The sequence below is a fragment of the Notolepis coatsorum genome, assembly GCF_963971535.1.
Source record: "Notolepis coatsorum genome assembly, chromosome: 2".
Lineage (NCBI taxonomy): Eukaryota > Metazoa > Chordata > Actinopteri > Aulopiformes > Paralepididae > Notolepis > Notolepis coatsorum.
Genome location: NC_140166.1, coordinates 228,872,068 through 228,896,453, shown reverse-complemented (window position 1 = coordinate 228,896,453; position 24,386 = coordinate 228,872,068). Strand labels below are relative to the sequence as shown.

General features: G+C 43.8%; 1 protein-coding gene across 1 annotated transcript in view; it reads right to left on the bottom strand.

Annotated features, from left to right (window-relative positions):
* Window positions 1-24,386, bottom strand: part of LOC311246453 (protein transport protein Sec23A-like) — a 61,579-nt gene that overhangs the window by 33,960 nt on the left and 3,233 nt on the right. Inside the window, exons 2-10 of the mRNA XM_084336607.1 lie at window positions 21,267-21,324; window positions 19,311-19,397; window positions 18,501-18,737; window positions 16,695-16,777; window positions 15,315-15,459; window positions 14,310-14,468; window positions 10,564-10,679; window positions 3,141-3,264; window positions 1,017-1,097 (exon numbers count right to left, since the gene is read on the bottom strand). Coding sequence (XP_084192733.1) covers window positions 1,017-1,097; window positions 3,141-3,264; window positions 10,564-10,679; window positions 14,310-14,468; window positions 15,315-15,459; window positions 16,695-16,777; window positions 18,501-18,737; window positions 19,311-19,397; window positions 21,267-21,324 — 1,090 coding nt within the window. The remainder of the gene's footprint in view (window positions 1-1,016; window positions 1,098-3,140; window positions 3,265-10,563; window positions 10,680-14,309; window positions 14,469-15,314; window positions 15,460-16,694; window positions 16,778-18,500; window positions 18,738-19,310; window positions 19,398-21,266; window positions 21,325-24,386) is intronic.

The window sequence follows — 24,386 nt, the reverse complement described above, 5'->3', positions numbered from 1 at the left end:
CACACAGAGAGGAGAGAGAGATGTAAATGTATGTTTCCCATGTCAATAAAGCCCATTTATAGGGAGAGAGGAGAGAGAGATTCCATATCCTATTTCTGGCCTAAAATGTTTTCAGAAACATATTCTAGTGAGCGGTTTGATGGAAAAGGAGAATATTTACAAGCTTTATCACACACACACACACACACACACACACACACACACAAGTCAGGGACCGTGCATTGTCTCACAAGCAGAGCATGTGAGCGGATCGGAGCGTGGAGCGGAGCGGGTGGTTTTGACGTGAACGACGGAGTGGGTTTTAAAATGGGTCGGTGCGACGTCCGGAGCGAGAGTTCTCCTCCGCTCCAATCCACTCCGGGCCGCTCACAGTTGTTTAACACTGATGTAATATACATGTAGTACAATGCCAAAGCAACAGATGGCGATGTACAAACATGAAGGCCATTTTCAACCAATGAGAAGGGTGAACCGTCACTCACATCCTGTTAGAAAAAGTATATGACGCCATTGTTGTTGTCGTTAGCTTACATGCTAACGTTAATGGCAGCGACCATAGCATTGTGGCTAGGCTAGCTATCATCGCTTAGTAGAGCTAGTGAATGGATAAACAACGTTATTTAACATTGCAGAATGGGTACAATTACAATACGGCTCAATACAAACAATTGTTAAGGGGCCCGGGGGTGTAGACTATTGTAGTTTGGTCAAATCAAGCAAATTTACATCATGCTCCAAAAAAAAATAAAAAATTCTGCCGAGCGATGTGGAGCGGGGAGCGCTCGATTCAAGGTGAGCGGTGAGCGAGCGGAGAGCGACTTGGGGGCGGGGTGAGGAGGAGGAGAGGAGGAATGTGAGGAGGTGAGAGAGGAGAGGAAGAAAGATGAGAGAGAGGGAGAGGAGGAATGAGCCCCCACTTGACTCAACATGCCTATCTGTTGTTGGGTATGATGATAGTACGATCCTTTGGTTGTGTGTGTGTGTCTGCATGTGTGTGTGCGTGTGTTATGACTCACGTTCTCAGACACACAGGGCCCCTTCGAATTGAGTGACACACAGGGTCCGATGGCTCCCAACACTTTGATCTCTTTAGATGTCTGAAAACAAACCAAGATCTCAGTCACACATCCTCCAAGACCACGTCTGCAAATAGGAGACTGGACTGAGTACGTCTGCCCACATTAATATATACACTAGATATTTACATTTACTGCATGTATATACATAAGATATCCATATCTATCTGCATATAATCCTCCTATATACCTACATATACACCTGCATATAACCCATATAACTCTGTATGATAGGATGTACAATAATGCTGTATATACCATATTATATATACATTAGGGATGTTCGATATTGGCTTTTTTACCTATACACCGATATTGTCCAACTCTTAATTTTCGATACCGATATCAACCGATACCGATATATGCAGTGCCCCCCCCCCCCACCCAGGTAATTAACATTACATATCTCTTGTCGTGGAATTAACACAACATTATGCATACTTTTGACAATAAATAAAATCAGAATTTGTTCTTACTTGCTTGCCTGGGTAAATAAAGGTTAGATAAATGTAAAAGAATAAAAAGAAAAATTCTTTTTTAAAACCGATACCGATAATTTACGATATCACATTTTAATGCCAATATCGGCCGATAATATCGGTAGGCCGATAATATCGGACATCCCTAATATATGTATATATATATCCACATCTGTCTGAACATACCTACACATAAACGATTTACATATCTATAGATACTACTGTCTACATCTATTATGTACATATCCCTTACATACTCTCACTAGTTACGCTGCTGGCCAGTATGACTACGACCATTGGAGAATTATCCGACGTTTTCCCAATGTGTTCATTATTATTATTATTATTATCAGTGACATTTGTTGCAAGCGTTAGTTATTGTCTGGTGCCGCCTGGTGGACACACTTTGGAACGTGCGTTGTGACTCTGGACAGGTAAGCTGTCTCTGCGCCTGTGCGTCACGCTATTTAAATGACACTCTTGGCCATATGCCTGTAAGGTGAAAAGCCCTGTGGGTGAACTAACTGGCCAAAGGTACGTTGCATTGTATGCACCGTTTATATTCGCAATTATCCTTTCACATATATAACTAGTTGCTAATTAATGCCGTTTATTTCCCTTCCTTTTGTATAGGTAAATAATCTGCTGGACATTGCTAAATGCTAAATCGACTTCTATCTCGACTTTATCCATTGACTACAAATGACTAACTGACTGCTAGCTACCGGCTAACCGCTGAATAATTGGCCACCTGGTGTTAACGGCACATGCAGTTTTCTATAAGCACTGGATGTTTGGACATGGAGTCCGAATAAAGACAATTATTGCAAAGTCGGAATTGTTTCCTCTGGTTTATATTCTCAGTCGTTCGCCTACGCCCTTCCAATGGGGACATTTAGTTGACACATTGACTGTGACTGCTAGATAATTGGACAACCATACTGTCTTTATACATGCATCACTGTACATATTATACTACAACTCTGTACATACATCCGATTAGCACTACACTCAGTAGTACTCATTTATATATTTTATTTATACCCAGTTTAATCACCAGTACATTGTATATTACTGTTGCACTTTACTGTTACATTTGCACTCTGGTTGGATGCCAAACTTCTTTTGGTTGTACTGTACTTGTGCTGTATGATGACAATACATTTGAATCTAATGATGTCACTCAGTCCTCCATTAGCTAGCGTTAGCCCTAACATTAGCGAACACAAACAAGCTAACTCTAGCTAGCTATACAAAGGACTATAGACCTAGAAGTGCTAGTGACGGCCAAGAAGAAAATCAAGAAAACATCACAGAAATAGACACTGTCTCCATGGAAAGTATCCGTTGGTACAGAAAATCAATCGTTATTCATTAAAGCCTCAGTCAAGGAGTGTAATAGTTTACATAAGAAAATCTGTATAAAATCAATCTCTTGTCATTGTTCAATAAAGCCTGAGTCAGGTTGACAACATGAACACAATTAAGCTTTGATTGTCCGCTGACTACTACTACTACTACTACTACCCAGACAATGGTAACTGGGACAGAGCTAACAATACGAACAATATAATGCTAATAATACCTTGATCTCCAGAGTCCCGGCGAAGGCCATCTTGAAGGCTCCCTGGACATCTTTGGTGAAGACTCTTTGGAAGGTTTGCTGGAACAGGGAGTTGTTAAAGGAGTCGGCCATCACCATGTGGCCCCTATGGGACGGGAACACACAGAGTTAATATCAGTATGGACCAACACACAGAGTTAATATCAGTATGGACCAACACACAGAGTTAATATCAGTATGGACCAACACACAGAGTTAATATCAGTATGGACCAACACACAGAGTTAATATCAGTATGGACCAACACACAGAGTTAATATCAGTATGGACCAACACACAGAGTTAATATCAGTATGGACCAACACACAGAGTTAATATCAGTATGGACCAACACACAGAGTTAATATCAGTATGGACCAACACACAGAGTTAATATCAGTATGGACCAACACAAACACAGAGTTAATATCAGTATGGACCAACACACAGAGTTAATATCAGTATGGACCAACACACAGAGTTAATATCAGTATGGACCAACACACAGAGTTAATATCAGTATGGACCAACACACAGAGTTAATATCAGTATGGACCAACACAAACACACAGTTAATATCAGTATGGACCAACACACAGAGTTAATATCAGTATGGACCAACACACAGAGTTAATATCAATATGGACCAACACACAGAGTTAATATCAGTATGGACCAACACACAGAGTTAATATCAGTATGGACCAACACACAGAGTTAATATCAATATGGACCAACACACAGAGTTAATATCAGTATGGACCAACACACAGAGTTAATATCAGTATGGACCAACACACAGAGTTAATATCAATATGGACCAACACACAGAGTTAATATCAGTATGGACCAACACACAGAGTTAATATCAGTATGGACCAACACACACACACACACAGAGTTAATATCAGTATGGAGCAACACAAAGTTAATATCAATATGGACCAACACACAGAGTTAATATCAATATGGACCAACACACACAGAGTTAATATCAATATGGAGCAACACAAAGTTAATATCAATATGGACCAACACACAGAGTTAATATCAATATGGACCAACACACAGAGTTAATATCAATATGGACCAACACACAGAGTTAATATCAATATGGACCAACACACACAGAGTTAATATCAATATGGAGCAACACAAAGTTAATATCAATATGGACCAACACACAGAGTTAATATCAATATGGACCAACACACAGAGTTAATATCAATATGGACCAACACACAGAGTTAATATCAGTATGGACCAACACACACACAGAGTTAATATCAGTATGGAGCAACACAAAGTTAATATCAGTATGGACCAACACACAGAGTTAATATCAGTATGGACCAACACACAGAGTTAATATCAGTATGGACCAACACAAACACACAGTTAATATCAGTATGGACCAACACACAGAGTTAATATCAGTATGGACCAACACACAGAGTTAATATCAATATGGACCAACACACAGAGTTAATATCAGTATGGACCAACACACAGAGTTAATATCAGTATGGACCAACACACAGAGTTAATATCAATATGGACCAACACACAGAGTTAATATCAGTATGGACCAACACACAGAGTTAATATCAGTATGGACCAACACACAGAGTTAATATCAATATGGACCAACACACAGAGTTAATATCAGTATGGACCAACACACAGAGTTAATATCAGTATGGACCAACACACACACACACACAGAGTTAATATCAGTATGGAGCAACACAAAGTTAATATCAATATGGACCAACACACAGAGTTAATATCAATATGGACCAACACACACAGAGTTAATATCAATATGGAGCAACACAAAGTTAATATCAATATGGACCAACACACAGAGTTAATATCAATATGGACCAACACACAGAGTTAATATCAATATGGACCAACACACAGAGTTAATATCAGTATGGACCAACACACACACAGAGTTAATATCAGTATGGAGCAACACAAAGTTAATATCAATATGGACCAACACACAGAGTTAATATCAATATGGACCAACACACACAGAGTTAATATCAATATGGAGCAACACAAAGTTAATATCAATATGGACCAACACACAGAGTTAATATCAATATGGACCAACACACAGAGTTAATATCAATATGGACCAACACACAGAGTTAATATCAGTATGGACCAACACAAACACACAGAGTTAATATCAGTATGGACCAACACACACAGAGTTAATATCAATATGGACCAACACACACAGAGTTAATATCAATATGGACCAACACACACAGAGTTAATATCAATATGGAGCAACACACACAAAGTTAATATCAATATGGACCAACACACAGAGTTAATATCAATATGGACCAACACACAGAGTTAATATCAATATGGACCAACACACAGAGTTAATATCAATATGGACCAACACACAGAGTTAATATCAATATGGACCAACACACAGAGTTAATATCAATATGGACCAACACACAGAGTTAATATCAATATGGACCAACACACAGAGTTAATATCAATATGGACCAACACACAGAGTTAATATCAATATGGACCAACACACAGAGTTAATATCAATATGGACCAACACACACCTCCTCTGATGGTCTGGGGAGGGTGTAGACTATCACATGCCTCCTCTGATGGTCTGGGGAGGGTGTAGACTACCACATGCCTCCTCTGATGGTCTGGGGAGGGTGTAGACTACCACATGTCTCCTCTGTTGGTCTGGGGAGGGTGTAGACTACCACATGTCTCCTCTGTTGGTCTGGGGAGGGTGTAGACTACCACATGTCTCTTCTGTTGGTCTGGGGAGGGTGTAGACTACCACATGTCTCCTCTGTTGGTCTGGGGAGGGTGTAGACTACCACATGTCTCCTCTGTCAGTCTGGGGAGGGTGTAGACTACCACATGTCTCCTCTGTCAGTCTGGGGAAGGTATAGACTACCACATGTCTCCTCTGTCGGTCTGGGGAGAGTGTAGACTACCACATGCCTCCTCTGTTGGTCTGGGGAGGGTGTAGACTACCACATGTCTCCTCTGATGGTCTGGGGAGGGTGTAGACTACCACATGTCTCCTCTGATGGTCTGGAGAGGGTGTAGACTACCACATGTCTCCTCTGATGGTCTGGAGAGGGTGTAGACTACCACATGCCTCCTCTGTTGGTCTGGGGAGGGTGTAGACTACCACATGTCTCCTCTGATGGTCTGGAGAGGGTGTAGACTACCACATGCCTCCTCTGATGGTCTGGGGAGGGTGTAGACTACCACATGCCTCCTCTGTTGGTCTGGGCCGGGGAGGGTGTAGACCAGGGGTCTCAAACTCAATTTACCTGGGGGCCGCTGGAGGTAGAGTGTGGGTGAGGCTGGGCTGCATCAAATATTATATATGATTTTTTATTTATTTTTTGCAAAATCAACTCTGCCTCTCTTTGTTAATTACAACAAGCAATGCTGTTTGTTATTTAAGATGAGGTCGGACTCGGCACTGACAGCTTTGTGTTCATTGTGCTGCTTTTATAAAGCCTCAAATGACGGCTTACAAAGTGCTGTACAAGTCCCACAACATTAAAAAAATAATTATAATAATAATAATAATATATATTAAAGAAACATTTTTAAAAATGTACTTTGATGGTACCCCTCTCCTTCTATTGGGCGACTTCAACCTGCCTGACTCATCTCAGTCAGTCATAGTAGTCTCCCTCCTACAATCATTTGACCTGACTCCCACTGCCATGCCTCCCACCCACAAAGCAGGCAACTCCTTGGATCTCATATTTTCCCGTAACTCCAGCATCATTAACACCACGGTAACTCCCCTACATGTATCTGACCATTCCTTCATATCCTTCTCACTAACTCTCATGCTTAACCGAAAGGTCTTCACCCCAACTCAAACCGTCTCACTCAGACGCAACCTGCCCTCCCTATCCCCCTCCACCCTCTCCTCTGACATACTATCCGCTCTACCTTTGAGTGACACCTTCTCTGCTCTCTCCACAGAGATGGCAACCTCCACCCTCCTCTCAGCCCTTGCAACCTCCTTCGACAAGCTCTGTCCCCTCGTTGAGAAACCTGCCCGCCGTTCCCCACCCAGTCCATGGCTGACAGATCCAGTGAGAGAACAAAGACAGGTCCTGAGAGCAGCTGAAAGGAAGTATAGAAAGTCACGCCTCACTGCTGACATCGACACATATCACAACCTCTTGTTAACATTCTCCAAAACCATTACTAATGCCAAAGCTTCTTTCTTTCACCATAGGATCGAGGCCTCTGCCAAGAATCTTCGCAAACTGCATGCTACCATGTCCTCCCTCCTCACTCCCCCCCACCCCCCCCCCCCTCCCTCATCTTTCTCTGCCGAAGACTTTGCGATCTTCTTTGAGGAAAAAGTGGAGAACATCCGCAGCTCCTTCTCCCAACCCCCACCCATTCCAAATGCTGAATCGAGAACCTCATCCTTCACTCTGTCATCTTTCTCTCCCATTACAGAAGCCGAGACCCTGACACTGGTAACGTCGAACCGTCCGACTACATGCCAGCTGGACCGGCTACCTTCCCCACTCCTCCAGACCATAGCACCAGACATCCTCCCATTCCTAACTGCAACCATCAACTCCTCACTCAACTCGGGGGTGGTCCCCACCTCCCTAAAACAAGCCAGAGTCACGCCCCTCATAAAAAAAACATCCCTGAACCCTACCGTCATAGGCAACTACCGTCCTGTCTCTCTTCTCTCCTTTCCTTTCTAAAACACTTGAACGTGCTGTATCCAACCAACTTACTGCTTATCTCTTACAGAATGACCTCCTAGACCCTAATCAGTCAGGCTTCAGGACTGGTCACTCCACAGAGACAGCCCTCATTGCGGTCACAGAGGCACTTCACTTAGCAAAAGCGAAAGGCCTCTCCTCTGTCCTGATTCTCCTAGATCTATCTGCAGCCTTCGACACAGTCAACCACCAGATCCTCCTTGCGGCCCTCGCAGGAATGGGAGTGGCTGGCTCTGCGCTGACATGGTTGTCATCATACCTCAATGACCGCTCCTACCAAGTGTCATGGAGAGGGACCCTGTCGGCCACCCGCCCTCTGCGGACGGGTGTCCCCCAGGGCTCGGTTTTAGGACCCCTTCTCTTCTCCCTCTACACTAAATCACTGGGTAACATTATCACGTCTCATGGCTTCTCCTACCACTGTTATGCCGACGATACTCAACTCTTCCTCTCCTTCCCTCCCTCAGATATCCACGTCTCTGAGCGGATCTCGGCCTGTCTGTCCGACATCTCTGCCTGGATGACGACCAACCACCTCAAACTGAACCTAAGCAAAACAGAATTGCTCCACCTGCCGGCCAAATCCTCCCCCCTGACCGACCTTTCCATCACAGTCGAGAATGCAGCTGTGACCGCGTCCCCGACCGCCAAGAACCTTGGTGTTGTCCTCGACGACCAGTTGAACTTCTCTGCTCACATCGCAGCGACAACCAGAACCTGCCGATTCCTCCTGAGGAACGTCAGAAGGATCCGCCCCTTCCTGACAAAAGAAGCCACCCAACTCCTCGTCCAATCAACATCATCTCCCGCCTCGACTACTGCAACGCACTGCTCGCTGGCCTCCCGGCCAATGCCACTAAGCCTCTTCAACTCATTCAGAACGCAGCGGCCCGCCTGATCTCAAACCTACCGAAGTCGGCCCATGTCACCCCACTTCTTAGGGACCTGCACTGGCTCCCCATTGCTGCACGAATCCGCTTCAAGGCCCTCGACCTAGCATACCGTGCGGCAAAGGGAACTGCTCCCGCCTACCTCCGGTCAATGGTCTCTAACTACACACCCTCAAGACCCCTACGCTCTGCATCTTCTGGCCGCCTCAGACCTACTCCTATCCAAGCTCCGGGAGGGTCATCAAAGAGAAGTCGCCTATTCTCAATCCTTGCCCCACAATGGTGGAATGAACTACCCACCCCAGTTAGGACAGCCGAAACACGTCCAATCTTTCGCCGTCGACTAAAGACGCACTTCTTCAACCATTATCTGAATTAAAAAAATAAAAAAAAAATAAAAAAAATTATCTAACCCTAACTAACCATACTGTCATGCACTTGTCCTAATAAACTAACCTACACTGTAGCACTCAACACTTTGATGAACATTGTTACTCAGCTGATAGAGTTGTGCCCTTCCTGATGGCTTGTCGTACAGAACTTGTAAGTCGCTTTGGATAAAAGCGTCAGCTAAATGACTAAATGTAAATGTAAATGTAAATGTCAAGTAGGGGGCCGCAAAATATCATCCAGCGGGCCGCAATTGGCCCGCGCGCCGCGAGTTTGAGACCCCTGGTGTAGACTATCACATGCCTCCTCCAGGCTCTGATGGTCTGGGGAGGGTGTAGACTACCACATGCCTCCTCTGTCAGTCTGGGGAGGGTGTAGTGTTAGGGAATTTAACCCCAATCAATGAATGTAGACAATCAGGTGAACTCAATTGATAAGGTTTATTAGCTTACATGGAACCCAGGAGAATTGGCGTGGAGAGGACCCTGGCCGGGGGGGGGGGTCCCTAAACGGGCTCTTCAGACAACGGAAAACAATGGTCTATATAGGTCATAGGGATGGGTGTGTCCAGGTGAGGGGGACAATTGGATTGGATGGGGGGGGGGGGGGGGGGGGGGAGTGTGAGTTAGGCCGGGGATGGAGAGGATAGGCTTGGCTCAGGTTGGGATTGGAGGGTGGTCAAGGAGGGGAGGGGTTCTAGTTAGGAGAAGGAGAGGGGGGGGTGGTGGTATCGGGTGAGGGGGATGAGGTGAGGAAGGAGGGTGGGTGAGTTAGGAGGTGACGATAGGTGGGTGGATGGGCGAAGGGTAGACAGAAACTAGTATATTGGGGTCTGTGGGGGAGGGGGGGAGATACAGTTAGTCCACAGTAGACTACCACATGCCTCCTCCGATACATGTAGAGTCGCCAACTGCTTCCTTTCACCCAACAGCATCTTACTTACCCCGTGTGGTTGCAGCAGCACTTTATCTAATCAGGGCATCATCTCTTACCCCGTGTGGTTGGAGCAGCACTTTATCTAATCAGGGCATCATCTCTTACCCCGTGTGGTTGCAGCAGCACTTTATCTAATCAGGGCATCATCTCTTACCCCGTGTGGTTGGAGCAGCACTTTATCTAATCAGGGCATCATCTCTTACCCCGTGTGGTTGCAGCAGCACTTTATCTAATCAGGGCATCATCTCTTACCCCGTGTGGTTGGAGCAGCACTTTATCTAATCAGGGCATCATCTCTTACCCCGTGTGGTTGGAGCAGCACTTTATCTAATCAGGGCATCATCTCTTACCCCGTGTGGTTGCAGCAGCACTTTATCTAATCAGGGCATCATCTCTTACCCCGTGTGGTTGCAGCAGCACTTCATCTCCAGCAGGCCCGTCTGGTCCAGAGCGCAGGCGTAGATGTCGATGATGTGGCCGTTCGTGGACGCTCTGGTCGCCAGCGCCTCGTAGTGCTGGAACACACACACACATATCTTAATGTCTCTATTTGTTTATTTATCCAGAACTATTTTATTGCACTGTAAAAATTTGATTTTATATGTTTGCACTTTATGTGCTCATTTTATGTCTATTCTATTCTATTTTATTGCACTGCACTATTGCACTATTTACTCTGTTTATTAGTGTGGGTGACCTGGCGAAGATATTGTTACTATTCTTTATTCCACCGATTTTGCAAACACTACTTGTGCCAGAGCGTTCGCGCCCCATACACGTGAAAGGTATCAAAACGACCGGCCTGCCTATGGCAACAGCGCTATTCGAACTCGGAAAGTTTCACCACACCGTCTGGCTACGAATCGACTTTAAACGGTAAAATTTCGGTCCCATTGGAAATGCATTGCAACTTAGAGTGCGGCAGCTGAAATAATCTTTTTTCCACTACCTTGGGTGAATTGCGAGAGTGATCTCAATTTTGGACGTAGAAATAAAACAAACACATCAAAACGATGACACGGCTGTCAGCCCGCTCACAAAAGAAAAATAAATGGAATTGGACATTTCTATCTCAACTGACAACCATTTCTTTGAAGGTTCTCCTCCCCATTGACCCCAATGTAATCCCACTCTAGGAATCAGATGATTTTTTAGCTTTTTTCCCCTTCTGTTCCGATCGCCGAAAGAGTGCCACAATATCGCACGAATGCCACAATATCGCACACAACCCTTCGCCTACTCGTTGTAGTGCTCCTGTGCGAGTCACAACGCTTCATCTCTTATAGTTTTCTTTTAATCAACGTGACAATGCAGTCATGCAAAGAAAATGCAGAATATGCAAGTCATAGTGATTGCATCACCTGTGTGTCTCATGGCTCATGATTGGTTCAGCCTAACAGCTGTGAGGCTCATGTCTTAACCCATCATTGCCCATCACTGTGTTGCAGTACTGAATTGCTGGACAGCGCCCTCTGTCTTGCGGGTTGTGTCATTGTACTCAGTAGGGATATCCTCTTTCATTGGTCGATGTTGACCACCTTTCATTGGTCGATGTTGACCACTCCCCCGATCCTTAGACCACGCCCCCTTAGGCCACACCCCCTCAGTGTATCTCTTGAACCGTTTGTCGTAGAGACTTGCGGGTTGTTCCTTTGTACTCGGTAGGGATATCCTCTTCCATTGGTCGATGTCGACCACTCCCCCGATCCTTAGACCACGCCCCCTTAGGCCACACCCCCTTTCAAAAACTCGGAAAAGTCCGAAAACTCAGAAAAATCCGAAAACTCGGAAAAGTCTGAAAACTCGGAAAAGTCCGAAAACTCGGAAAAATCCGAAAACTCGGAAAAATAAAAAAACTCGGAAAAACAAGAAAAATCCAAAAAATCCGAAAAAGTTCAAAAACTCGGAAAACTCGGAAAAATTCGAAAACTCGGAAAAATCCGAAAACTCGGAAAAATCCAAAAAAATTTAAAAACTCTGAAAAGTTCGACCTTCAAATGGTCTATGTTGACCACTCCCCCGATCCTTAGGCCGCGCCCCCTTTTTGTATCCTTTGAACCGTTTGTCATAGAGACTCGCGAGAGACCCTCTCCCGTTGGCCGGCGGTGCACAGGCGTCACCCACACTTTCACAATTTCCCCCGCGCGGAATTGTCTAGTTCTATCTTACTCTTTTTATTATTGTCTTTTTAAAACGGAATCAAACCATAAACAAGATGGCCTATTGGGATGTTAGATCCTAATGTGAGAAACTGAGTTTATAGGTCTGCACTTTATGTGCTCATTTTATGCCTGTCTTTTTTCTGTTGTGGATAGGGATGGGTATCGTTAGGATTTTATCGATACTACTACTCTTATCGATACTGCTTAACGGTTCGGTACTTTATCGATACTCTTATCGGTTCTTTTTGATTATTTTTTTTGCAAAAAAAAAAGACAATTAATTAAGAACAGAATCGACATTGCTTTATTATTTATACAACTTAATACTTTATAAATAAGTATTATAAATAAATATAATTTCTTCAGCAACAGCAGCAGCAATGTTCTTTTATATAACTTTATAAATAAATATAATAAATTAATATAATTTCTTCAGCAACAGCAGCAACAATGTTTTAAATGTGTCTAACTCTGAATTATAGACTTTTTATAATAAACAACAAATGCAAAAGGCTAACAGAACTGTGACACTCGTTCACCCTATCCTCTGTCATCCTTCCTCTAGCTGCTACTGTAGGGAGAAAGGACTTTGGGTGGTGGAGGGAGGTAGAGGGAGGATGTGTGGTGGCCCTGGGCTCACTGGCCTGGGACACATTGGTGGCTGACGCCTCAGCTTGACGATCTATAAAAAGTTTTTAGATTGTAGTATTTGTAGCTAAACAATTGTTTTGTTTATTAGCCTATTTGTAATAATTCGTTATTAGCCTAGGAAACTCAGTATCTTTGCTTACCGGCTGCAGTGGACGTGGATGCAGATGGACCACTGCGCGCAAGGCAGTCGAATACGGCGCATTTCTGCACGCTAATATCATGTTTTGCCAACAAATGTTTTGATAGGTTGCTCGTATTGCCACCCTTACTGGCAAATGTTTTGTTGCACTTGTGGCAACGTGCATTGTCGGCATTGACCCTTGTAAAGTATATCCATACTTTAGAACGCTTCGCTCTATCCGCCATGATCACGACTCAGTGCATGCAGAGCTGCTGTCTGTGTGCAGCGCGCTATAGCACGGGGCGTCGGGGCACTTTCATTAAGGAGTACCCGTATGTAGTACCCGTATGTCTATGTGTAGCACTAGCGAGCGACTCGCGAGGAGTGTGTGTAATAATTGACTCGCTGGCTGCGGCTCGCTTCTCGTGCAGAGACAGAGAGAGGATCGTTCGCAACTTTTAAATAATAATAATAATAATAATTTCTCTAGAGTATCGATAGCAGTACCGAGGACGTCGGAGCTTATAAATACTCCGGTATTTTCTAATATAGTACCGGTTCCCGTTCAAAACCGGGGTCCGGGGGGCATCCCTAGTTGTGGAGCACTGGGCTGCAATTTTTTTATGAAAGGTGCTATACAAATAAAGATAATTATTATTTGCATTGACATTTTAGACCAAACTCCTTGAACACAAACTATAATAGACACACAAACCTTTGTGATCTCAAAGCAACGCATCTAGTCCCGAGTCTATGGATTACAGGAAGCAGTGTCTCCTCCAATCATCACAGATATAGAGCAGGATTTTGGTTAGGACATTCCTGCCACCTGCAGCCCCCTCACAACTAGTCTGTGGACATTAACTTGGCTTCCAAATATAAACACCAGCAGTTTGTACCAAAGCTGTGTAACAGCATCCTTGAGCAGTTGGTAAGAAATGCCTCTTCCAGACATACATCCTACTAAAATGGTGACCTCACTACTGTCCTCGTCAACAACAATCAACAACAACCACCACATCTGGTGTATTAGCTGTAATATCTGTAATATTCAGTATTGCATTAAAAAACCATTGAAATGAACCATTGGTGGGTCGTACACTGCAGCACAGACGCACAGTCTCTCCCCTGGTGATGTCACTGTTGTTACAGAGGAGAGACCAGAAGGACAGCAGTATGGATGTTAAGTCAACAGGGGGGGGGTCCGGTACCTTGGTGCCCTTCTTCATGAACTTGGCGTTGTCTTTCTCGATGTCGTGCCAGGAGCGGATGGGCGCCTTCAGCTCGTCCCCCACCACCATGCCAGGACCCTGGGTGGCTGGGCCCCCGATGAACGTCATGATACGAGCCCCCGTGTTGGGGAACGTACACTAGAGGGGGAGGAGAGAGAGAGAGAGAGCAAAGGAGAGAGAGTTTATACAAAGCAACGTTTACCAAGAAAAATAAAAAGGCAAACAAGGAAAATAGGAGAGAAAACAGAGAGAGAGAGAGCGAGAGAGAGAGAGAGAGAGAGAGAGAGAGAGAGAGAGAGAGAGAGAGAGAGAGCGAGAGAGAGAGAGAGAGAGAGAGAGAGAGAGAGAATATAGAGGAAAGAGACGAGAAAGGTGAGATAGAGAGGAGAGATGGAGAAAGAGAGAGAAGAGAGAAAGGTGAGATAGAGAGCGAGATAGACAGGAAAGAGAGGAGAGAAGAGGAGAAGAAGGTGAGCTGATTGATTGATTGATTGATTGATTGATTGAAAAGTTTATTAACAGATTACAGAATGGGTACAGTACAGTACAGCTCAGTACATACAATTGTTAAGGGGATGCAGACCAGAGAAAGACTTTCATCTTGTTTACATCAGGGTCCCCCATTTTCAATTCATCATATATATATATATATATATATATATATATATATATATATATATATATATATATATATATATATATATATATATATATATATATATATATATATATATATATATATATATATATATATATATAGCTAGAGAGAGAGGTGAGATAAAGAGGGGAGATGGAGAAAGAGAGAAAGAGAAAGGTGAGATAAAGAGAGAGGAGAGGAAGAAAGACAACGAATGAGTGAGAAGAGAAGTAGGGACCAAAGGTGGACAAACTGAAGCGTCCATCGGTCTTCTCATCGAACCAGACCTGTGCCCTTACAACGTGAAACTAGATAGAACTCCAACAACAACAAGCCCAAATCCATACCTCCAGGAGCTCCACGGCGATGGACAGGGCCACGCCCAGGGAGCGGAGCGGCCTCTTGCCCTGGGTGACCGGCCAGGGGTCCCTCTGCAGCTCCCATAGCAGGTTGGTCAGGTTCATGTCAATCTTCTGCACTGGCTGGAGGAACCTGAGAGAACCGGAGAGAACATCAGCTGAGAGAACCGGAGAGAACTGGTGTGTTTTATGATATACCATTCCTCTGTAAGATGTAGTTATATTATATTATTATTATATTATATTCAGAGAAAGAATTACAAAATACCATAGTATTATAGCAGCACTACTATAGAAGACTGGCACCCTGTGGCCATGAGAGGTAACTGCAACTGTGACAAAAAAAATAAACATTTATTCAAAACAAGGTACCTTTAGCCACTGTTTTACATTTGTGTTGCTCTGTCAAACTAAATCAATGTGCACAAAAACTGTGTTTGGATGTGTGTGAGATTATGTGAAAAATAAATAGCATTGGAAAGGTCTCCTCTTTTTTAGGACTACAACGGTTTCATGATGACGCCGTCATTTTCGTCGCGTCTATATCATCCGGTTTCCGATGCAATGCGCGGAGAATTCTATAAACTCGCGTGTTGTGTGTGTGTTAAGGCTGTCCCCGAAGCCTGTTTTTGGGATTCGAACTTCGTCAGGGTTTTTCGAACGAACGTTCAAACCTTCTTTTTTAATAATAAAAAAAATATATATATATTCTTTTTTTAATACTTTTTTTATTATTATTTTTTTTAATAAATATCCTCAAACTAAATCCTCAATTTGAATAAAGTGATGAATCTGATTAGATTAGTATTTTTTTTATTAAATCAACTTTCTTTAATGAATATAACTCATCAGTTTATTTTAATACTATAATATTAGTGTTGTAGCCTAATATATATATTTTTTTTTAAACTTCATTTTTTAGCGTTTATCGCTTTTTCTGGTCAAGCATGACTGACAGATGCAGGGTGAAACGGGAGGGAGAACAGGGGAAGACATTCGGCAAATGACGGCGGGTCCGGGAATCGAACTCGGAGTCAACCAGATCCGTGACGCAGCACGGTATTACTGGAGCTCCCCGTGTAGCCTAATCTTTATCTGCAACTGTGAAGAAAACCCCATTGGTTTAAACAGAATGGAAAAAAAAAAAAAAAATGTATTTAAAAAATAAAATTCCAATGTTGATTTCGAGTGTGTGTGTGTGTGTGTGTGTGTCACTGTGTGTGTGTGTGTGTGTGTGTGTGTGTGTGTGTGTGTGTGTGTGTGTGTGTGTGTGTGTGTGTGTGTGTGTGTGTGTGTGTGTGTGTGTGTGTGTGTGTGTGTGTGTGTGTGTGTGTGTGTGTGTGCGCGCGCGCGCGTGCGTGCGTGTACCTGTTGGAGAGTGGCTGTTGTGGAGCTTGAGGGCCTCTCCCAGCCTGGGCTGCTGCAGCGGGCTTGGTCAGACCCAACATCTCCTGTAGACACAGACATGCAACATACATACAAGAGTTAAAGTAGAATGAAACATACTGTGACGTCTCTTTACATTTGTAATCTCTTTCATTTCAACAAAATGTCACTTTAAAAATAGAAAGTCACTTTAAAGGAAGGAGGTACTGTATAGCATAGTTTAGATACTTTAAGGAGTTAAAGAGGTAAAATTGTAAATTGTATATTGTATAGTAGTGTATATAGGAACCAGTTTCTCAGGAATTTAGCAGGTATTTTTTTACCATGCATATCTTGTGTCTTACCTATTTTATTTTTTCTATGCCTATTTTATTATTGTATTTTGCACAATCAATGCGGGCATAACAACCTGCATTTCACTGTATGCCCTGGTATGTATGTGACAAATAAACCTCTTGATTCTTGATTCTTCACTGCAACTTAAAAAAATAAATGTTTTCAAGGAGGTATAAATTCAATGCAACTTCATCCTATGGCTACTATGAGTGACAGATCACAGAGGATCGGGGAGCACGGTGTTTCGCGCTGGATTACTTTAATCTGGGAAACTACTGCATGTCCTTCCTGTTCTGACTGGTAACTACTGTAGGAGTGAGCACTGCCGTGTCCGAGGGGCTCAGAGCCTGAGCCGTACCTCCAGCTGAGTGGACGTCACTGGTGCCACCTGGCCTGAAGTCTTAACCCTAACCCTACTACAGTCACCCAATGTGTACAATGATGTGATGTGAAACCTATACCAGTCTGGTGCTGGAGCCGCTAAGAAAGTACTCTTTCTTAAAGAAAGAGCTAACCGTACCAGGAACTGCTTAAAGGTACTCCTGAGAGGGCTAACAGTACCTGGAACTGCTTAAAGGTACTCATGAGAGGGCTAACAGTACCTGGAACTGCTTAAAGGTACTCCTGAGAGGGCTAACCATACCTGGAACTACTTAAAGGTACTCCTGAGAGGGATAACCATACCTGGAACTGGTTAAAGGTACTCCTGAGAGGGCTAACCGTACCTGGAACTGCTTAAAGGTACTCCCGAGAGGGCTAACCGTACCTGGAACTGCTTAAAGGTACTCCTGATAGGGCTAACCGTACCTGGAACTGCTTAAAGGTACTCATGAGAGGGCTAACCGTACCTGGAACTGCTTAAAGGTACTCCAGAGAGGGCTAACCGTACCTGGAACTGCGTAAAGGTACTCCTGAGAGGGCTAACCGTACCTGGAACTGCTTAAAGGTACTCATGAGAGGGCTAACCGTACCTGGAACTGCTTAAAGGTACTCCTGAGAGGGCTAACCGTACCTGGAACTGCTTAAAGGTACTCCTGAGAGGGCTAACCGTACCTGGAACTACTTAAAGGTACTCCTGAGAGGGCTAACCATACCTGGAACTACTTAAAGGTACTCCTGAGAAGGCTAACCGTACCTGGAACTACTTAAAGGTACTCCTGAGAGGGCTAACCATACGTGGAACTGCTTAAAGGTACTCATGAGAGGGCTAACCATACCTGGAACTACTTAAAGGTACTCCTGAGAGGGCTAACCGTACCTGGAACTACTTAAAGGTACTCCTGAGAGGGCTAACCATACGTGGAACTGCTTAAAGGTACTCATGAGAGGGCTAACGGTACCTGGAGCTGAAAGGGCTAACCGTGCCTGGAGCTGAAAGGGCTAACCGTACCTGGAGCTGAAAGGGCTAACCGTGCCTGGCACTGCTTTAAACGTCCTCCTGAAAGAGCGTACCTGGAGCTGCTTGGCGTTGAGGTCCTCGGTTCCTCTGAAGACGTGGCTCTTGGAGATCCCTTCGCAGCCCAGCTCGTGGACCTGGATCATGCGTCCGAAGGTGATGAGACCCACCAGGGCAGTAGGGGGCAGCAGAGAGAGGGACATCTGGAGGGACTCCTTCAGAGCCTGCAGGTCATCGCCCTCCATGCAGGTGTCAACAACATAGAGGAAGACCAGCGGCATCTGGGGACCTCTCTGGAGAGGGTATTTAATGTTAATATTGACGCTAATGTTGATATTTAAAATAGAGCACATGGTGTCATTGATGCAAAGCATTCTCACATGAGTCATTGATGAAGTGCTTTGCATTGTATTCCATCTAGTAATCATTTTTTTTGTTTTTAAAGCTTATGTTTTGCAGCTTATCCAGCCAGCTCATTAGACAGAGACTAACCTGGAACACATATTGATTAGACAGAGACTAACCTGGACCACATATTCATTAGACAGAGACTAACCTGGACCACATATTCATTAGACAGACTAACCTGGACCACATATTCATTAGAGACTAACCTGGACCACATATTCATTAGACAGAGACTAACCTGGAACACATATTCATTAGACAGACTAACCTGGAACACATATTCATTAGACAGAGACTAACCTGGAACACATATTCATTAGACAGAGACTAACCTGGACCACATATTCATTAGACAGAGACTAACCTGGACCACATATTCATTAGACAGACTAACCTGGAACACATATTCATTAGACAGAGACTAACCTGGACCACATATTCATTAGACAGAGACTAACCTGGACCACATATTCGATGGTTGAGAACTGAGGGAGCAACTCTGCAGGCTTGTTGACTTCTGAGATCCCGGCGTAGGTCGGAGGGAACTGGAAGATGGGGACGTAATGTAAACATCCTGTGGACACCTTGGATCTTTTTGTCCCCACATGTTTTACATTTGACCTTCTAGAGGACAGCTTAATGTCTGCCGTCTCCTGTGTGTGTATACAGTGGTCCAAGATGTGGACACTGAACCAGACTATTGAGAATGTGTAACGTTAAAAATAGGGCTGTCAGTTTATCGCGTTAATTAGATGAATTAATTACACAGCAAATTATCGCGTTATGAAAACAAAAGATTTATAATTTTTTTTTTTTTTATCTCATTCATTCCATAAGAACGTAGAATAAACATTTACAGACTTTTTTTTTAAGATGGTCCATTTGCATGTTCTTGGTATCTGATTCTAGGGACATCTATGGATCTCAGGGAATGTATTCCCACCAGTGTCAGAAATACTGTCTGTTACTAGGCTTGAGTAAATTGTAATGAACCAAATGAGAATATCAAATTCTATTTATTATAATTTTTTTTTATCTTTGACTGTGAATAACACCATGCTAAAATTTATAAATGGAAGATGATTAAACAGAAGGTTTTGCAGATACAGTACTGAATTATGCCATCCGGACACATGCCATTTGAAATATGATTATAGAATATAGAATATCAGGCCTAAAATGGTTATGCGATTAAAATGCGATTAATTAGATTAATTAATTACAATGTTTTTAATCGCCTGACAGCACTAGTTAAAAAGGAACACCTGCTCAATTCAGTAAACTTACATAGTTCAAAAAGAACAATGATAGCAACACCTTCAGGTCAGAGTAAAGACAAGTAACTACAGATATAGACGTGTAGAGAAACATGCAGTTTTGTCAGGAAGAATGATGTGTGTTTATTGACTCCATTGCCCATACCCGAGGCTCTGTTACCCATACTGTACGACTCTGAACTCTGTTGCATATTAAATGTATACCTACCTACTGCTTTCACTGTCTACAACTGCCCTACACTGTAATCATAGTAATCAGAATAATTTTAACTACCTACCTCATACTATAGTCTATAAACTCTGTACGATAGCCATGTAGGCCTACAACAGGGCTGTATATACCACATATTTACATTTATATTTACCACATACATATACAGTATATATATATATATATATCCATTTGTCTGAATATACCTGCATATAACCCCTCTATATACTTCTATATATACCTGCATATAACCCACAGCTCTGTATGATAGCATGTACAATAATGCTGTATATATAATACCATATATATATATATATATATATATATATATATATATATATATATATATATATATATATATATAGCCACACCTGTCTGTACTTACCTGCACATAATCCTTTTACATATCTGTAGATACTAGATCTATATCTGTACATATCCTATTCTTAATAGTTATGCTGCTGGCCAGTATGACTACTACCATACTGTCTTTACACCTGTATCACTGTACAATGTACATATATATTACAACTCTGCATACATCTGATTAGCACTACACCCAGTAGTACTCATTTATATATTTTATACCCAGTTTAAATCATCTGTACATTACTATTGCACTTTACTGTTAAATGTGCACTCTGGTTGGAGGCCAAACTTCTTTTGGTTGTACTGTATGATGACAATACATTTAAATCTAATCTAATCGTATGTATGCAGCTTTACACTTGTTGAGTGTGTGTGTGTGTGTGTGTGTGTGTGTGTGTGTGTGTGTGTGTGTGTGTGTGTGTATGTATGTGTGTGTGTGTGTGTGTGTGTGTGTGTGTGTGTGTGTTTGGGTCTATGTGTGTGTGTCTATGTGATCTTGGGTCTATGTGTCTGTCTGTTATTGCATCATCTGCTTCAGTCCCCAGTGCCTACAGTACCTGGTTTATCTGGTAGCAGAAGTTACAGGCCCACAGCTTGGCTCTGTAGTCGACTTGACTGTGAGACAGGAGGAAAAAATGTATAATACAATTAGAATTAAAGGCCTAATCCAAATGTAAACAAGAAGCTTTATTCATTTGATTTAAGACAAATATTATTTTCCATCAACAGATGAGTAACAAAGATGTATATGAATATACCCCACATGTATTATGGTCGAAAGAAAAACAAAAATCACAGATAGAGCCTTTAAAGTATTTATTTGGCTTTGAGACACAGAAGATTATTCACCAACATCAGCAAACTGCCTCAGAATTCAGTCGTGTATCTGCCTGTGAGGGGAGACCAGGGGCATCGCTTTGGTATGGCAAGGTACTTATGGCACTTGCCATACCTTGGCTTGTGAAAAAATTATCTAATTTGCATCCACCGATCCACCTAGTGCTAAGTACACCATAATCCTATCTTTCACTCCACTCTGAAAACATTTCCCTTTCCCTCCCACTCTGCTATTTCTCTACCACCTCATTACTCCCTTCAACCTTCTCCCTGCCACTCTTGACACCACAATGTGTCTCATACCTATATCCACAATCTGCTCCTCCAGAACAGATTCAACCCATCCACTAATCTCTCCTACCCTCCTACAGCCACTAATACACCTGTCACAGTACGGGGAGGCTTATGGAATTGTCAATCAGCAGTCAAGGAAGCTGACTTCATTACTGCCTACGCCCATAGTCAAAATGTGCAACTCCTGGCTCTAACTGAGACCTGGATAACCCCCAATAACTCATCAACACCTGCAGCATTATCTACAAACTATAACTTCACTCACACACCTCGACCTTCCAGACGGGGTGGAGGCACTGGCCTCATGACATCTCCTTCATGGGCTACAAACTTAACACCACTCCCAGAACTGTCACTCTCCTCTCTCGAATATCATGCAGTATCTGTCTCTAATCCTTTCAATCTCACCATTGTTACACTCTATCGCCCTCCAGGTCATCTCGATCACTTCACAGATGAGCTGGACATGCTTCTAAGCTCCTTACCGGAAGATGGTACCCCTCTCCTTCTATTGGGCGACTTCAACCTGCCTGACTCATCTCAGTCTGTCCCAGGGGTCTCCCTCCTACAATCGTTTGACCTGACTCCCACTGCCATGCCTCCCACCCACAAAGCAGGCAACTCCTTGGATCTCATATTTTCCCATAACTCCAGCATCATTAACACCACGGTAACTCCCCTACATGTATCTGACCATTCCTTCATATCCTTCTCACTAACTCTCATGCTTAACCGAAAGGTCTTCACCCCAACTCAAACCCTCTCACTCAGACGCAACCTGCCCTCCCTATCTCCCTCCACCCTCTCCTCTGACATACTATCCGCTCTACCTTTGAGTGACACCTTCTCTGCTCTCCCCACAGAGATGGCAACCTCCAACCTCCTCTCAGCCCTTGCAACCTCCTTTGACAAGCTCTGTCCCCTCGTTGAGAAACCTGCCCGCCGTTCCCCACCCAGTCCATGGCTGATGGATGCAGTGAGAGAACAAAGACAGGTCCTGAGAGCGGCTGAGAGGAAGTATAGAAAGTCACGCCTCACTGCTGACATCGACACATATCACAACCTCTTGTTAACATTCTCCAAAACCATTACTAATGCCAAAGCTTCTTTCTTTCACCATAGGATCGAGGCCTCTGCCAAGAATCTTCGCAAACTGCATGCTACCATGTCCTCCCTCCTCACTCCCCCCCCCCACCCCCTCCTCCCTCATCTTTCTCTGCCGAAGACTTCGCAATCTTCTTTGAGGAAAAAGTGGAGAACATCCGCAGCTCCTTCTCCCAACCCCCACCCATTCCAAATACTGAATCGAGAACCTCATCCTTCACTCTGTCATCTTTCTCTCCCATTACAGAAGCTGAGACCCTGACACTGGTAATGTTGAACCGTCCGACTACATGCCAGCTGGACCAGCTACCCTCCCCGCTCCTCCAGACCATAGCACCAGACATCCTCCCATTCCTAACTGCAACCATCAATTCCTCACTCAACTCTGGGGTGGTCCCCACCTCCCTAAAACAAGCCAGAGTCACGCCCCTCATAAAAAAACCAACCCTGAACCCCACCGTCATAGGCAACTATCGTCCTGTCTCTCTTCTCTCACAGTAAATTTCGCAGAGTACATTTTACTCAAACTGAGTACATTTTACTCAAACTGAGTACATTTTACTCAAACTGAGTAAAATTGTACTCTGAGTAAAATGTACTCAGTTTGAGTAAAATCTACTCTGCGAAATTTACTGTGAGAGAAGAGAGACAGGACGATAGTTGCCTATGACGGTGGGGTTCAGGGTTGGTTTTTTTATGAGGGGCGTGACTCTGGCTTGTTTTAGGGAGGTGGGGACCAACTTACTGCTTATCTCTTACAGAATGACCTCCTAGACCCTAACCAGTCTGGCTTCCGGACTGGCCACTCCACAGACACGGCCCTCATTGCGGTCACAGAGGCACTTCACTTAGCAAAAGCGAAAGACCTCTGCTCTGTCCTGATTCTCCTAGATCTATCTGCAACCTTCGACACAGTCAACCATCAGATCCTCCTTGCGGCCCTCGCAGGAATGGGAGTGGCTGGCTCTGCGCTGACATGGCTGACATCATACCTCAATGACCGCTCCTACCAAGTGTCATGGAGAGGGACCCTGTCGGCCACCCGCCCCCTGCGGACGGGTGTCCCCCAGGGCTCGGTCCTAGGACCCCTTCTCTTCTCCCTCTACACTAAATCACTGGGTAACATTATCACGTCTCATGGCTCCTCGTATCATTGTTATGCCGATGATACTCAACTCTTCCTCTCCTTCCCTCCCTCAGATATCCACGTCTCTGAGCGGATCTCAGCCTGTCTGTCCGACATCTCCGCCTGGATGACGACCAACCACCTCAAACTGAACCTAAGCAAAACAGAATTGCTCCACCTGCCGGCCAAATCCTCCCCCCTGACCGACCTTTCCATCACAGTCCCCGACCGCCAAGAACCTTGGTGTTGTCCTCGACGACCAGTTGAACTTCTCTGCTCACATCGCAGCGACAACCAGAACCTGCAGATTCCTCCT